Here is an 18,671-nt window from a genome sequence, read left to right as displayed (position 1 = left end):
AACTAATGACAATTCTAGTGAAGTGATAATAGTTCAAACAATAAAAATAATACTAAAATAATTTCTCAAAAAATGTAAAAACTAGAAAAATATGACTATTTGTTATTGGGTTTGCCTTTTATAGTAATAAAAACTGAGCCCTGCCAAGCATGTGTGGCTCAGTGGTTGACCAAGGGGTCATAGGTTTGATTCCCAGTCGGGGCACATGACCAGGTTGCAGGCTCGGTCCCCGGTGGGAGATGTGCAAGAGGCAGTTGATCGATGTTTCTCTCTCATCGATGTTTCTATCTCTCTATCCCTCTCCCTCCCTCTCCCTGTAAAAGAAATCGACAAAACATATTTAAAAACAAAAACTGAGCCCTTACTGCTTTTTTATTAGTTAAATTTTATAGAGTCTATATATAGTTCCACTCCATTATACTATCATTTGGGGGGAAAATATACATAAGGGTCTGAATGTCCTTCTGAAGAGCTTATTGTTACCAAACAATTTACACAAATAAAATTTGAACCTGGTAATGAAAATATGTGTATACCATCATTCAAAATAATTTACCACATTGCACAGGAAGGAAAAATGTTTTATTAAACTCTATACTACTGACACTGCAGGAAGAATAACAGATGAGCACACTACTTCAAAAAATATAACTTATTACTATTTTCTAAATTCAGAGAAGACTGCATACCTACCATAACCATAATTTATCCATAAGATGCCCCTTACTTAAGACACAGAATTATTTTATGTAGTATTAGAGAGAAAAATGCTTCCAAGTAATTAGACTATGGCATGAAACTTTCTATTAGTTGATAACAAATGTATACCAACATCTGAAATGTTTAAAAATACATGTATTTTTAAGAAATGCTTCCTAGAATTTATGAAATATTGTACCCATTGACTTAACAGGAAGGATATTATTATGTGAAATCTTCAGCATTTCTTCAACTGGTCAAAGTATAAATGCTGGGATGTCTCCACTTGTTTTTGCACAGTGTGTTTATACGGCAAAAAAATCCCAGATCTTTCTTAGAAAATCACCTGACTCCTAACTTAAGGAAAATTATTAAATTTGATTACTGTTTAACAGAATTTAAATTTGGAAAAGGAGGCTGAAAGTTGATTCAGAGAGAATCTGGAAACTAATATGAGCAGGTAAGTCCCTGAGCAAGGGCACCAATCATTTTTATTCTGGAAATGAGCACCTCTCAGACAAGACAGAGGAAATCAGTAGATGATCCAGCTCTACGCCCAACTTTGACACAGGAAAATATAGGAGCTGGCTAAGAGCAACTGAAGAGAGTAAAAAGGCAGAAACTTCCCTCAGCAACACCTGCCTTAATTAAGCCTCATTGGCACTGAAGAAACAAAGCTCAAACATTCATCAAGAACACAACAGCCTAGTTTCTCTCAAAGGTGGAATTAGCCTAAAAGTCCCAGCAAGAGAACAAGCTGATGGAAAACTAAGCGGCAAAAGGCAGCTGAGGAGCAGGAGACCCTCTGAGAGCCAGCTTGGAGAGTGCCTCCTTATTCACATTGCCCTCCCAGAGAGACCGTTTGGAAAGTGAGAGGTGCCCAAGGGCACCAACAAGATCCAAAGGACGAGCAGGGGTGCCAGCTCAATCCCATTGGAACTGAACGTGAAGAAGCTTGAGCTCTATCCAATTAAGATAGGAGTTAGGAGAGAATGGATTCCCTAATAGGAGATTTACAATGTTCCACGCACTCCAATTTCCCTGAAACCCCTCAAACAAACACATAAGGAAGGAAGGAAGGAAGGAAGGAAGGAAGGAAGGAAGGAAGGAAGGAAGGAAGGAAGGAAGGAAGGAAGGAAGGAAGGAAGGAAGGAAGGAAGGAAGGAAGGAAGGAAGGGAGTTGGGACTGTGGATGTGGAGATAAAACCAGGTAAGTTCTATTGTTTTGTTACCTCCTGTATGTCTCTGTAGTGAATGAAATTAAATTCCTAGACATAAAGAAAAAAGTAGGCCCTATGGAAGGAAATATTGACAAAGGAAAATGGGAAAAAAAAGATCAAAGGCTATATTCCTTGTCTGGAAAGGACAAGACGGATATATAGAGAGGTGGCTGTGATGGAAGTGGTCTACAGATTTAATGTACAGCAAGCTCCCAATGTCCGCTCACAAAGACATTCTAGGTTAAAGCAAAAAGGAAGGACATAAGTCTGGTGTATGTGGCTCTGTGTTGATAAGATTTGCATATGGAAAATATCCCCATCATTTCTAATACACATTAAATTAAGCTGTACTATTTATTGTGAACAATACAGAAGTCATTTTGTGATAGCTAAAGATTTTTCCATTTCCTTTATGTGTTTGAGCTTTTGTCCATAATAAAAGTTATAATATGACTTTAGTTCTGAAACATTTTCCCTTTTCATATCCATCTTAGGGCTGATAAAGGAAAGATAATGATGAAGAAGAGGGACAAGGGGACAAGTAGGATAAGGTAATTATTAAATGAAAGCAAGAAGGAATATTGAGTGGATCACATAAGATTAGTCAATATTTCCATGGGCACTTTGTTTAGAAATAGCATGCCTACTGCATGTACATTCTTTCATCAAATATTAATTGAGTACAAATTAAGTACAAGCCACTAGACTACCAAACTGAACATATCTTTTTGCAGTCTTTATAGTAGTATATGTTTACTTCCTTGAGGTTTGAGAATTTTCAAAAATTTAATCATTTATTTTACAGGCAATTCAATACATGCTTGCTAAAACAAAACTGCAATGAAGAAAGAGGGCTAATATATTCAGATTTCCCTATCTATTAATCTAAGTTTCAAACACTTCTGGAAGAACCCATGGATCATTTAAGTCCATTTAGTTTTCCTCCTAAATTTGAATCTACTCCCCCACCCCATATAATACATGACTGATTTCTAAAATGAAATTGTGGCTATAAAAATCATTCAGGCATGGACATAGTTTGAGTCTCAAGTCTTGCTTCAAAAACCATAAACAGCTTTTGAATATCTTAAGAACTCAAGATAGTATATTAACACCAAAACACATTTTATTAGTTGCCCTGGGATATAGAATTCAAGTTGGAAGCATCCTGAAATGGTGAACAGATTCAGTAAATTTACTGGGTTACAGAACACAACAGCCATGCTATTTACATCAGTGTAGTTAGTGTGATAAGTATTTACCTCTCGTGTTGTATTTTTCCTGTCTTATTGCTAGCCCCTTCCTTCCTATCGCTCCTAAATGTGAGCATTTCCCCCAATTTGCAACCCAGGCCTCAATTCTTATTTTACCCTTATTCACACATTAATTTAACCAACTCATAGAGCTGAACCTACTTTCTCTGTTCTTCCAAATTTCAGATTTCCACTATGGTATCACAAGTCTCAGTTCATAGGTCAAGTTAACTACAAATTATTTTAAATTATTCTCTCTTTCTCAATCGATATACCTAGACAATCTCCTCCTTTTTATTCTTCACTTTAATTCCTTATTTTCCATTTCATTTGCCACCATCCTAATTCAAGGGCTTTTTAGCTCATACCCACACTGTCAAGAAAGTCTCTTCACAGTCTCTGCCTTTAGTCCTTTCCCTTCTTCAGTTCCTTTTACACAGATTAATGACCCTCATATATAATTTACTATTTTTAATATGCTCAAAAATGACTATCTCGCAGACAGAACAAAAGTTTCATCCAGCATAGTTTAACAAGTACTGAATGACAATGTGGAAAACATGAGATTTTTGTTTAAACCTCACTTGATTTTTAAACAATAGCATATTCTTTACTTCTCTGGGCATCAAGTTCCTTATCTCTCTATATAAAAGCCTAATATGCAAATTTTCCCCTCAGGAGTTCAACTGGAGACCAAGAATTTGATAGCTTGCTATGATGTGTGCTGACCACCAGGGGGCGGCGTGGAACAAAGGAAGGCCCTGGCTGGCAGCCGGAAGACCCCAATAGGCCCTGATCACCAGCCAGAACTAAGGACCCCACCCGTTCACAAATTTCCAGGCCACTACTGGTAGTCTAATATAATAAGTAGGTTGGACCAAATAAGCAGTTTTAAAACTTTTTATTTAACATATTTGGACTGTTTTAGATTCTGAGGCTGTAAATATGCAAAATAAATATTTTTTTAGAAAACAGTTGCTTTTTCAAGAGTTTTATCCAGCACCCAAAGGGAGTTCTTGAACCCTGAGGGAGCAGAGGGCAGACAGATGCAGAAATAGCTGTTGAAATGGTGTTGCAACATGGCAAAGACTTGAACTAAGGCATTTGCAGTGGGATTAGAGAGAAGACATGTACAGGAAATGTTTAGGCAATGTAATTAGCTGGTTTTGATGACCACTTGAAGATAACGGAGAAGAGTAATAAAGAGAATAAAAAGAAGATTCATTTATGGCATGAGTAACTAGCTAAATGAAGATTCCATTTAATTAAAAGGAGAAAATAAAAGAAATTGGGAAAGGGTAAGAATGGAGCTGCTTTATTTAAAATAGAAGGAGGTAAGTGCTTTTCTGGTAGTGTTCTCTCCCTTCTCACTGCTAGCACCACCCATGGCCTTTCCACTGTACCCCAAGAGTCCAGAGAACTCAGCATGAACCGCTAGAAAGGATAACTTCATTGTTTCCTTACAGTTTTAAATTCTACCTTCTGCTACCTAAGCACTGATCCTGTGTTTGATTTTTCTAATCTGGTCAAAGAGGTCAGCTTACTATTCCTTAAATACATCTTATATTGTTCCAACATCAGCAGTTTCTCTGATATACCTCCCCTCACATATCTCTTCTTATCCAAATCCTAGTAATCATTCAAAGAGCAGTAAATAGTCACAGTGTCTAAACTCATACAGTATATCAGTTATTATCTATATTATACTCACAGCAATTAACACAAGATATACAGTTCACATACCACTCTAAACAGATTATAAAGATCTAGAGGGAGAAATCTTTAAAATCTCCCATAGCCTCAATCAAATCAACTAGTACATAAATGGGTTCTCAAAAAATAATTAATAAAGAAATGATATAAAAATGATCCTAATTATGTCTACCAAAATCTCTTCCCTCATGATATCTTGCATAGAATTATATTTGTTAGTAGTTGGAACATTTTCTTCTTTAAAAATCCAGATATTTTAACAATATATCATAGACATTTTATTTTTTTCTGATGTGTATAAATTACAGCTTTTATTCACTTGTTGAGAGACACAAAGGTTTAACCTGATGTATCCAGAAGAGACTGACAAAATTTTTTTTAATTTACTTTTATTGTTGAGAGTATTACAGATCCACCTTTAACATATCTGTCCTTTTTTTTTTTTTTTTTTTTTCAAGAGATTCTGAGACTTTCCTGGTAGAATTCAAAGACTCAGAAGTTAGCAGCTGAGCTTTGGGAACTGATACTATCTATGATCTGCTATGGCTGGCTGCAAATAATTCCTTGTATTACAGTTGTAGTTGTCTGTAGACTTAAAACCAAAAGCCAGGGGGAAATATCAGGCCAACTAATGTGAAAAAAACCACAAACTTAATACTCAAAATAAATGCAATCAAGTTTAGAGACATTTCACAAACTCTGAAAACATATAATGGATTCTTATTAGTACAAAAGAGTGTCATGTCATTAGAGCCCTATCTATTATTTGTAGGACAAGTAATTATCATTTAAACTCCTAACATATATTCTGTCAAGACACAGTACTTAGAATTGTGAGGCACTTATTTATTTTAAAAAGAGGTATGGACCCCTGACCTCAGTACCAATGCTCACCGAAATAAAAAACACAACAATAATGAAAAATGTGGATTGGTGTTAAGGGAAACATAAGTTTTGCCAATATTTTTGGTTTCTTTACTTCAAATCAAAGGAAAAAGAAATAAAAACAAGACAGAGACTTTCACTTTTTTAAGCTGTCCAAAACACAATCATTTTCTTTCTTTATTTACTTTGATTCTTGAGTTGTAAGTTCTTTATACATTCTGGATACAAGTCCTTTACAAGCTACATGGTTTGCAAATATTTTCTCCCATTCCATGAGTGCTCTTGCTTTTATTTATATATTTTTCTTTTCCATCACCATTTATCCCCCCTGTACCCTCTCCCAGCTCCATCCACCCTCTCCCCGAGCACTAAAATGCAATCATTTTAAATGAGGTTGTATAATATATAAAAGGTAAACAAAGTGGCTATAGAAATATGACTTCAAATCTAAGGTATTTAGATATTTTTTTCCTTTTAAAAATCTCCAGAATAACTTATTTTATATAACTTTTATGAATTTCATACCTCTAACAAAAATTAGAAATGCATGCTATTTTTGAAAGTACCATATTTCTTGTTTGTTTGTTTGTTTGTTTTTTAATGCTCTGATGTTATGGGCAACATAATCATAGGTAGTGCAACATTAACATCAAAAATAGTAAGAAGTCTTTCCATATTCATCTTTTCACATTCACCAGAAATTCTATTTTAATAAAAATGAATACATCAGTGGGGGTAAAGGGGCTTAAGATGACATTCTTTTAAAATAAATATTTTGAAACAATATATTTTTCACATTGAAACAAACTATTAAAGTCATCCCTGTTCTGTTTCTTTGTCTCTTTTCATTTATTTTTTATGATTTTACAATGTCTACATAATGCTTATATTATGCTAAAAAGATTTTAAGTAAAGTAGAAATCTTTCACTATGCTTTACACTGTCCTTGATTCTCTTCCTTTATTCGTGTTGGCCACGGAATGACTGAAATAATATATTGCCCTACAGGAAATCTCAGGATCAACAGAAATAGGAAAAATAGCAGAGAGTCATTAGCAATACTTAGTTGCCAACCAGAATCAATCTTAGCAAACCAATGGCATACTGGGAATAGAGACACGCGTACACCACAGAAAAAGTGAAGAATATATGTCAAGCTAGTCCCAAAACAAAATAAATATACAACTTACTGTATGCTAGAAAGAATATAGGGAAGTTTGTAAGGTTTATATATGGCAAAGGAAACTTAGCTGGAAATGAAAACAAGAGTACTAATAATATGACAGATAAGAGTAAGGCAAAAAAATGAATCTCATGTACCTGTTGAGGTGAACAACAACTTATACATTGACTGATAAGCACTGATATATACCTGCAATTGTTTTTATCATCTTAATGAATTTTAAGTGTAACTTTACTTGTTCTTAGCCTTCTAAGATCTCTAGTTTACATGGATTGTTTAGGAGAATTATGGTGCAATTTTACACCATTCATCTAAGCACTTACTAATGCCACTATATGCCAAAATCTAAATACACATCAAAAGGTATGTGTACTTACTCTCTCCACATCTATAAATTTTCACTGCTCTTGCAATATAATACTATACTATCTCTCTCTACATGTGTTTCTACTTGGTATTTCAACAGTCCTGAGAAAGCTCTCTTTTGCTAGATGTTAAGCCCAGGAGGAAAGGGACTATATCTATTTTGCTCACTGCTACATTCCCTAGTGCCATGCCTCCCGAGATATAAAGCCTGTGCCACCTGCTTTGATTCACTTGTTTTGTCTTTATGAGTTGCTGTCTTATCTTAATTTGTTTTGAAATACGAAGTGAGTAAAAGTAGCATTAAATGACCTTTCCACAACTACATATTCAGGTACATTAAGATAAGAAATGACAAATATTTATTAGATTATGTTTTATTTAATCATTCATTTATGCAAATATGTTTCCCAATGTGACTGGCACATCTCACATCAGGTACCATGTTGGGCACCAGGAATGAAAAAGACAAATAAGACAAAGCCTATTCCCTGAGGAAGCTCACAGATTATTAGAGAAAATATCTCGTGACAAACATCTAATGCACAGGGACATTAAGGAGGGACACAAAGGATGTTATGGGATCACAGCAAAGAATGCACCTAACTCTCTGCAATCGTTTCTAGAGAAGTATTTTCCTAAAACATATATGATTATCTGTAAAAAATCTTCTTGAGGGGTGCATAAAGCATTCTTCTCCTATTATTTTCTGTATATATCATATGTTTAGATATCATTTTAAAAAACTATCCCATTACTATAAGCCTATAACCTAATCCTTTCTAAATGTTATAAATACTCTCTTTGGCAAGAATACAAAAATTAGCCACATGTTATCAACAATTATGGTTTAAGCCTATCACTTAAATATTTCAAAGATTTGAAACATTTCCAATTTCCCTGACTACTGCATTCTCTTAATATTTATTGACCATCTATTATTTGACAGACCCCAGAGAAGAACAAATATAATTCTCTGCTTCTCACTATAATAATGTGATTTCATTACCATTACACTAAAGCAATAATATATTTTGACTCTGTCTTTGCTTTAGGACCATTAGGGAATCTTCCATTCATATCAGAGATCTAAAATTATAATCACTGTATATGTTTTTCATTAAAAATTTGGTAGCATATATTTATACTTTTCCTACATATTTTTAAATGGATGGAATAAAAATTAAATTGTTAAATAAAACAACTCTATGTTAAGCTGTAGCAGAAAAAAAATCTAGTAAACATAATTTAATTCCACATAAAGGCAATGCCTGCGATTTCAGAGTGAAATAAAAATATGATAATGGGAAGAAAAGCTAGTCCAATGAACTTTACATGTTAATAGATATTATATTTAATCACTTGAAATAATGGTTTACTTTTTAATTATAATATTGTAATAGATAACAACAAATTTATATCTCGGATGAACTTGGTTTACACTCAGGATAAAAATAATAGGGCCAAGCTAGATAGCTCCCAGCCATGTGGCAAAATAATTGTTCTATAGTAAAGTCTCTATATTCTCTTTCAAAGTAAATTCCTAATTATTAAATCTTTTGCCAGCATTTCTGATTTTACTCCCCTCTGGAAAATCAACAAATAGACATACTTTACAGTATCTGTAATAACAGAGAAGAAACAAACAGATTTGTTTGGAGATCATCCCTAGATTTTTCTGCCATCACTTCTCTAGGATGAACCACTACGATGCCTGGAAACACATTAAAAACCACTGTGCATATTCTTTTTCTAAAGTTAATCATCTTAACTGTGTTTTAAAACTCATTATTTTAAAATTAAAAAAAAACAAATATAGAAAAACCACACGAAATAAATGTATGGCGCTGTGACATTTTATAAAACAAACACTTGGTTATTATAAAGTAACCACCATGGCAGCCAGGAAAAAGAGAGCCCTGCCAACCTTCTCAGAAGCCCTTTCTTTCCATGAGCCCCATCCCAATCCTAACCTCTGCCTACCTCCCAAGCAACCATTATCCTGACTTGTATAGTAATCATTTCCTTGTGTTTTTTATAGAGCTGTCATCCAAAAGTGCATTCTTACCCACTATTAACTGTTGATTTCTACATGCACTATTAATTTACATATAACACTGCATACAGTTGCTAAATACTATTTAAGTGAACGTATTTTACAATATAAATGCAAGAAGATCAAAGTTTTACCTGTCTTAAATGTTTTATCCTTTTATCATAATAAGTATGGACAAGATGATTTCTCAAGGAAAAGGGTATTAACACTGCATCTGTAACTATTTGGCAAATCTATAATAAAAGGGTAATATGCTAATTAGACCAGATGTCCTTCCGGATATCCTTCCAGACAACCTTCTGGATGCAGCTGGGGCTGCAAGGGAAGCCTGGGTCCCAGGTGCCAGAGAGAAGCCAGTGCTGGCAGCCAGGAGAAGGAAGGCCTACTCTTGCACGAATTTTGTGCATCGGGCCTCTAGTGAAATAATAAAGTAACAAAAATCCATTATAAAGAATCAATGCTCAGAAAACAAACCAAAAACAATTTTTTTTTCTAAAAACCAAAAGCCAGAAATGTTTCTGGGATAATAATTATCCAAAAACGATTATTAAATTATAGAATGACTCAAAATTATATCTATTCAATTTTTAGATATCTCTTTTAATATGTACATATACCAAAAAAAGTATTTCATGAGAAATGCTGAATGACTATGCATAGAACATGGTGGTATGAAAACATGACCACCACAACTTTAAATTTTATTTTACTAAGTATTTCATTTTCTAATTTCAGAAGAGAAATTGGAAGTCAATGAAAGGTAAATTTTAATCTGCTTTAACCTTTTGCACTCGGATGTCGAGATTAAAATTACTCTTTGAATGTATCAATAATTTGAAATGTAAAAAAAATCCAAATAAGTAAGTTTGTATGAAAAGAAACTCCAGTTTTTTATTCTTCTGCCACGCTTTGTAAAATCTGGGGTATTTAAAAAATTAAATCCCGAGTAGAATAAAGGAATCGAGTAAAAAGCAAGCGAGTGCAAAGGGTTAAAGTAACTTTCCTGAATATGAAATTAATATTAACTATAAGTATTTGGAAAACACAAAAATACTGGTTATATATCGACAGAAATAATGCATAATGTCAATATCAAAAGACAATCCCTTTAACAGTTGAGCTTATTTTTTATTAAAAGGATTATTCATTATTTACTTCATCATACCGCCACTATTTCTTCAAAAAACAATAGTTTATCTTTCATTATCCATTCAATCTTATTAAGACTATAAAATAACAAGACTACTTTTTAAACATAGCATAATTTATACATGCAAGTATTTCTTTTTTTACTTTAAAGATACAGCTAATGAAAAATAAATTTTTCAGTAGGCTTCCTTAACTTCCTTGAAATTCATTCGGTATACATATTAATTACTATTATAGAAATGTTTCCCAATGGATTCTAATACAGGAATATAATGTTCTAGAATTTTACCAAAATCTTACTGTGTTCCTATTTCTCCTTTTCTTCCCTGAGTCCTCACACTTCTATGTTAAAAATGAGTTATATTGATAATTTTCAGAAATTGTCTATTAAGAACTCAGAAAATCGAACTCATGAAAATTGCCATAAAAGTGTGCTACAGAAGACAAATGTATTTCTAAAAATCCAAGTGTAATAAAAATTATACAAGTCAAACTCTATCCTTTTACCAACCTCCATTAAAAAAAATTTTTTTGGAGATGTATCACAAGTGAAAATAAATTGGCTTAAAAGTATAATAAAATGCTATCTAAGAATAAATTAAATCTTTTCAAATTAATATTTAAGATAAAATTAGAAAAATCTGATAAAGCATGTGTTAATATTAATAATAAATTAAAGAACAAAATACTGACCTTTTTTTAAACTACATATTTTCAGGCCAAATTACGTGATAAGAAGTTGTTCTTCCTTTAAAATCTACTCTAATTTCATTCCTACTTCTGGTCAATGCTCATTTCAAAAACTTGAAATACTGAAGTGGGTTTCTAAAGCTAATAAGAATGAATACTTTCTGAAATATTGAAAATGCCTTATAAATGCAAAATGATTATGATAATGATGATGATGATGATGGCAATGACAACATCAGTGATGGTTTACATAACACTTCTAAGGAAGAGATGCTAAATTAATTCCGTAGTCCCTGTAAGATTTCCATGATGAACAACAGCAGGGTGCATCTTTCCATACAATGGAATTTTGAAAGAGTACTGAGATAGTTAATTTTTTAAAATGTAGATCCACAGCCTGGATGGTGTTGCTCAGTGGTTGAGTGTCAATCTATGAACCAGGAGGTCACAGTTCAATTCCAGGTCAAGGCACATGCCCCGGTTGTGGGTTCGATCCCCAGTAGGGGGCATGCAGGAGGCAGCTGATCAATGATTCTCTCTCATCATTATGTTTCTATCTCTCTCTCTCTCCTTTCCTCTCTGAAATCAATAAAAAATATATATTTTAAAAATATATAGATCCACAAATATATGTCCTTTAGAGTAGAACACTGGTGGTCAGGGAATGGCGTGTGTGCTTTGCTTGATTTTTTTTTTTTCTACTTAAAAAAATCCAGTCTCTAACTAATAAAAATAATTCCATCCAGTTGTCAAAATTGGTGGGTATTTAAAAAACTTTTCCCACCATCGGCAGGCCAAATCTAGGCATGTCTTTCCTGGTGGTAGAGAGAGATGAGACCAAGTACCCTCCTCTAGCCAGGTTCCTTATACTCCTCCTGGTTGGCTCTCTGCTTTACTTCTGCCATCAGCCAAGAGTAAAAAAAGGAAAATGAGTAGTTCTGATAGTGTGTCCTGGGCCCTGCTTATCTGCTTTTCTCTCCTTTTTCTTTATATGCAGTAGCATGTTCCACTCATCTTGTCCTGGAGAACTATGGTTTAATACATTGCAAGCTTAGTAAATACAATCCATATCTGATTAGGTAATCATGAGCAGTCACACTTAAATCAGTTTAGTAAACGTTTCAAGTATTACACAGTCCCTGCCAGGTGCCAAGGATTTTCACTTCTCTTAGGTCTGCCTGCTCTTCGTTGTGCTACTTCTGGGGTTATAATTCTGCTGGCTATTTCTACTCTTCAGTCTAATGCTGAACTATTTCCTTTGAAAGAACAGGGTCTTTTTCCCTTTTGAGCCCTGGTTCTGGTTTTTAAGGCTACTTACCCACTAATGCTTCCCTTCTACCAACTAAACTAGGTTAAGTTTTAGATACTTACTATCAGATATTTTCTCATGCTGAAGCTGCCAACTCCATTTCCTCCAAACCAAGGAAACTGGGTTTCCTTAGTCCCCAACTCCATCTGTCCTTTTACAGTCAGTTCTATGAACACAGTTGTTTTCCCAGCCCCTTCACAATACCGTCTCTTCACTATTAAATGCGGTTTTTCCCTCGAGAAAATCTTCCTTGTTTCTTCATCTCTCTCTCTCTCTCTCTCTTTTTTTAACTATTCTTCTCCCTGATACCATCAACTCTCTAAAATCGCATCTGCAACCTGGCTGGTGTGGCTCAGTGGTTGAGTCTCGACCTATGAACCAAGAGGTCAGTGGTTCGATTCCTGATCAGGGCAGCTGATCGATGTTTCTCATGTTTCTCTCTCATCGATGTTTCTATCTGTCTATCCCTCTACCTTCCTCTCTCTCTAAAAAAATCAATAAAATAAAAATATTTTTTAAAAATCACATCTGCGATTTAGTTCTTCTAAAAATATTTTGATATACTAGTACATCACCCAGCAAAGGACAGTCCACTGCCCTTCTTTAAGAATCTTTTATAAAAATCACATTTTCATTTTTGCACAGAATCTTTTGCTCTCTTATCTTGTATTTCCTTTAATTCACATAAATTTTACTTGTGGGACTGAATTCAGTGATGGGGACATTTAGCCTTATGGCTGCAATTACTCTTATTTTCGTGTTCCTGGGGCACTTCAAAGCTCTTACGATATGTAACGAAAATTAGCAAAAAGAGAATATTTCTATATATATTTAAAATCTTATGTGCAATATCATTTACATAATTCTTATGACTTTGTGAAATAAATAATTACTTACTTAATTCTTATAAAGGCAAAATTTCACAAGTCAGTCATGCTTACGATAATACCCTTAATAGTGTGGAGTTAGGACTACTCTCTTACCTTGAGCTTCTTTAACAAAACTCAAAACCCATTTGTAACTTAGTTTTTAAGTTATGAGCCTATTTTTCAAGAAAACAACAACAATGTCTTAAGCACCAAAAGAAAAGAATAGATGGCCCAATGATTTTTCAAGAGCAGCAGTTACAGAGAAAACCGACAAAGTATCAGTAAAAGTATATATGAACTTACATAATCATGGAAGGCTTTTGCTTCACTTGAATGTTCACATGTTTCCCGTCTTTCTGGAGCTGCACAGTAGAGATCCCAAAATACACTACAAAAGTAATTGTGGTAACATTAAGAAAATCACACCAAATGAGAGATAACCATGCTAAAATAGAAGACATATTATTTTTATATAAATGTGTTTTGTTCAGGAGAAATATTTCTTTCAAAGACTTAAATACGGGCAAAAATATTCATGCAGTTATAAGGTATAATCTAGCCATTGTTCAGAAATGCTAATATGATTTTTCTAAAAGGATAAAATAATTTTTTGAAAATTTGAAACTGTCTTTCTTTTCTGTATACATGGCAAACATGATTGAAACAATTATAATAATTTTCACATTTTCCCATGAAAAACTAAAACAGTAAAAAATATCCTAATTTAATCACTAAAGGATAAAGTGATTCATTAATTTTTTTCAAGATTATTTTGTTGTACAACTCACAAGCCAATACCCTAACCATTAAATTACATTGGTCAAACAAATACTTTTTTTTTATAAATGTCCTCTTGTTTTCCCTTGCAATTAATTACCAAAATAGGTTATTAATTTTGAAAATTAAAAAAAAAATCCTTGCTGGTTTTTTTTCCTCCTATTCAAGAATAATGAGAAAAAGCAAGAGGAAATTGGTTGGGAAAAAATAATTATACTACTTACTCTGGTCATCCTTCCATCTATAAAATTAACTATGAGCATAAGCAAGGAATTCCAAAATCAGGAAAGCAAATGTCTAAAAGTATTACTGGCGATAAGCCAGCGCTGCTAATTACTAGCTCAAGTTGCTTAAACAGATTGGAAATATAATCTCCTCCTTTATAAAATGGAGTTGTTTAGAAAATTAAATTATATGACATAAGCACAGTATCTAATTCATATAATATCAATGCTATATCAAAACTTACGGGATGCAGCAAAAGCAGTGCTAAGAGGAAAAATTAAAGCTGTAAATACTTACATTTAAAAACAGAATGATCTTAAATCAACAACATAACTTTAAAAGTTAGGGAACTAGAAAGGAACAAATTAAACCAAAAAGCTAACAGAAGTATATAATAAAGATTAGAGTAGTGATCAATGAAATAAGAGACTAGAAAAACAATAGAAAAAAATTATTGAAAACAAAAGTTAGTTCTTTGAAAAAATCAACAAACTTGACAAACCTTTAGCCAGATGGACTAAGAAAAATAAAAGATTTGCCCTAGCTGGTTTGTCTCAGTGGATAGAGCGTGGGCCTGTGGACTGAAGGATCCTGGGTTCGATTCCAGTCAAGGGCACATACCTCGGTTGTAGGCTCGATCCCTGGTCAGAGTGCATTTGGGAGACAACCAATTGATGTGTCTCTCTCACACTGATATTTCTCTCTCTGTCTCTCCCTCTCCCTTCCATTCTCTCTAAAAATCAATGGAAAAATATCCCTAGGTGAGGAGTAACCAAAAAAAAATTTTTTTTAAGATTCAAATTACTAAAGACTCTACCAAAAAACTGTTAGAACTAATAAATAAATTCAGTAAAGCTGAAAAATATAAAAATCAATATAGAAAAACTGTTCAGTTTCTATACACTAATGACAAATTATCAGAAAGAGAAATTAAGATACAGAATTGCATCAAAAAGAATAAAATATCTAGGGATAAACTTAACCACAGAGGTGAAGGTCTATACACTGAATACTATAAGACACTGATGAAAGAAATCAAAGAAGATACAAATGGAAAGATAGTCCATGCCATGGATCAGAGGAATTAATGTTGTTAAGATGTTCATGCAACCCAAAGCAATCTACAGATTCAATGCAATCCCTATCAAAATTCTAATGGCGTTTTTCACAAAAAAAAAAACAACAACTCTAAAATGTGTATGGAACCACAAAAGCCTCTGAGTAGCCAAAGCAATCTTGAGAAAGGAGAACAAAGCTGGAGGCATCACACTTCCTGATTTCAAACTATTTTACAAAGCTGTAGTGATCAACAGACACTGGATTCTTTCCTCTACAACCGGAGATGTCGGAGGCTAAGATGATTTTCAGTTCCTCTAATCCTTACACCTATTAAGCTTGAAACCAAACTATTATCCTTGAAATGTGGTGAATTCATCATCATGAACTATACTTTATATTTACAATCTCTCTATTCTTAAGTAGAAACAAGTGAAAAATCTGTATTTTACAAATGAAAAAGAGAACCAAACTTGAAAAATATAAAAATATTTGCTCTTGTATTATTAAAAATTTCCCCACACAAATCAAAGGGAAGCGCAGGATTCCCAAGTTGAGAATTCTCATCCAAAAACTGTTTTCCTTCTATCCTGAGGATGTGAGAGAAATAGCTATTTATCAGTATCTCTAGGGAACACAGGAAGCAAAATGGTTGTCAGAGAAGTCTACAAGGGTGAATAAACACCCCAGATATGTCCCAGAAGATGGGATGCTAACATAATTATATAACCTATATGCCACTGGCCAGATTCAGGACCATCTGAAAATAAACATTGACAGAAGTAGAAAAACCTTTGGGGAAAACATTTTTTTTTTCCTGAGGAACAAGCCATGTTATTATAAATTTAAGTCTCTTAATAACTAAAGAAGTTATTTCTCTTTGGCCCAAAATTATGTTATCAATGAATGAAGAAAATTATCCATTCCTAAGATTAAGGAGGTTTTACATAAAATATACATGTACCTGCTCATCACCTTAGACCTTCCACATACATGTACTTGTCTTATTCCTTAGCATTACTTAATACTTTTTAAATGCAAGCATTAAATTTTGCCCCACTATCACAAAATTCTCACAATACTTCTGGGTTAGTAATAAATTCATATTTTAAAGTATCAAAATAGCTTGTATTAATAAGTATGAGCTAAATTCAAGCATCACATACTAAATCATATTTAGCATTTAATCTGCCTATTATTATTCCCATTTTATAGATGAGGAAACTGAGGCTTAGGAAGGCTAAATAACTTAAGGGTCACAGTTAGTGGAAGAGCTCTGTTTAAACTTTTTAATTCTTACATTATTTTGCCTCTCATGTGAATACGGTATTAAGAGTTCTTATTTCGCCCAGCTGGTGTGGCTCAGTGGTTGAGCATCAACCCAGGAACCAAATGGTCGCTGGTTCAATTCTCGGTCAGGGCACATGCCTGGGTTGCGGGCTTGATCCCCAGTGGGGGCCATGCAGAAGGCAGCCAATTGATGACTTTCTCTCATTGATATTTCTATCTTTCTCTCCCTTTCCCTTCCTCTCTCTCTAAAAATATCAATAAAAATATTTTTTTTAAAAAGAGTTCTTATTTCAAGATGCCTTATGCTGATTATGGGCAGGTTTATACAGCTCTGGCAGTCTGAGCAGCAACAGTTCTCATGAAAACGTGGTAGGTACCTGTCCTAGATAAGACAGCAAGCACTCTGTTACCCTACCTTTGACCCTTGCACTCGAACTCATTTCCTGAGTATCCTATGGCAACCATCCCTTCATGCTATCAGTAGCTGCCAGTGATCCATGGATGCCCCCATATAGACTAGACTTAGAAGAGACAACTTTCCTGAGTCCCATTTATATCTACTGTCTGGAATTAGTCACTCATGATGCTTAAAAGGGAACTGTAATTAATTTCTTATTAATAGTGGGCACTAAATTCTGTTCTGTGTTTAAGAAATAATATCTATTGCAGAGACAAGCACTGGCTGAAGTTCTAATTCTAAATCTGACCCTGAGGAAACAGTTTTGTATCTTAGTTTCTTTATGTAAAAAGAGAGAAATATGTTATGCATTTTCAGGTTTTTATATAGATACAAAGAAATGGTATATGCAAAAGTACTTTTATAGGTAGTACTAGAGGCCTGGTGTACAACATTCGTGCACTTGTGTGTGTGTGTGTTGGGGGGGGGGGGGGAGGGAGGCTAGGGAGGGTCCGTCAGTCTGGCCTGCACCCTTTTGCAGTCTGGGAGCCCTCGGGGGATGCCGGCTTAAGCAGGCAGTTGGACATCCTTAGGGCTGCCGCCTCTGCGGCAGCGGCTCCCGCCACCGCTTCTACACCAGCCATCAGCCCAGCTTGTGGCTGAGCGGCTCTCCCCTGTGGGAGCAGACTGACCACCAGGGGGCAGCTCCTGCATTGAGCATCTGCCCCCTGGTGGTCACTGCGCATCATAGCGATCGGTCGTTCCGCCGTTCGATTGATTTGCACATCACCCTTTTATTATATAGGATGGCTAAGAAAAAAGTTTCTTATTAACTGAGTAAAATTTTTCCTCAATTTCCTTTTTAATCCTTTGCATTGAAGATTCCATCAGTTTTTTTACACTGCTTCTCTCCAGCACATTTTGCTCTGTATTCCACATTTCTTTTCCAGACACATTTTCCTTTTCCTCTATAACCTGACCACCTCTGTTCTTTGCTTTCTCTCTTGCCACCACTTTTTTTTTTCCCTTCTCATCATGACTATATCCTTTATATCCTAGTTGTCACCTACACTGTCTTATATTGCTGCTTAGTTTAATTTAATTCAAATAAATAATTAGCTAAGTGACACCTATTACAAGCCAGATATATAAGATGAGTAAGAACCAGCTGACAATTATAAATGTTATACCATTCTAGTGAGCTAGTTGACTAATTTAAATGCTGTTGTTTTTATATGGGTATTTGGTTATTCTTAGCTATTCCTGATGTCATCCATTAGATTCTATAATCATTAAGAGTGCTAACATACTGCAAGATGTGACCTCCTAGAGCCAGGTGAAAAGACTGAATTCTCATAATAATTATTATTAGTTTATTTTCTCTGCAATGTAATATATTTTATTTCAGGATATAGATACATTGGCCCAACGTTATTTCAAAAGGTGTTTTATATCTATAGTTAAGTAAAAATGAGACATAATTTAAGCCATTAAACCTTTAAAAACAAAGTTTTTGGAAGTATATATTTTTATGTTA

General features: G+C 34.2%; 1 protein-coding gene across 13 annotated transcripts in view; it reads right to left on the bottom strand.

Annotated features, from left to right (window-relative positions):
* The window catches only part of SSBP2 (single stranded DNA binding protein 2), a 221,967-nt gene that overhangs the window by 121,093 nt on the left and 82,203 nt on the right, over positions 1-18,671 (bottom strand). For 9 of the 13 annotated variants that reach the window (XM_054715106.1, XM_054715107.1, XM_054715109.1 and 6 more), the window contains one exon: positions 13,693-13,777. The exons of the other annotated variants lie outside the window; for them this stretch is intronic. In XM_054715106.1, the coding sequence (XP_054571081.1) occupies positions 13,693-13,777 (85 nt within the window). The remainder of the gene's footprint in view (positions 1-13,692; positions 13,778-18,671) is intronic. 13 annotated transcript variants of the gene reach the window in all.

The sequence above is a fragment of the Eptesicus fuscus genome, chromosome 4, assembly GCF_027574615.1.
Source record: "Eptesicus fuscus isolate TK198812 chromosome 4, DD_ASM_mEF_20220401, whole genome shotgun sequence".
In the NCBI taxonomy this organism is placed as follows: Eukaryota; Metazoa; Chordata; class Mammalia; order Chiroptera; family Vespertilionidae; genus Eptesicus; species Eptesicus fuscus.
This window is presented reverse-complemented; position numbering and strand designations above follow the sequence as displayed.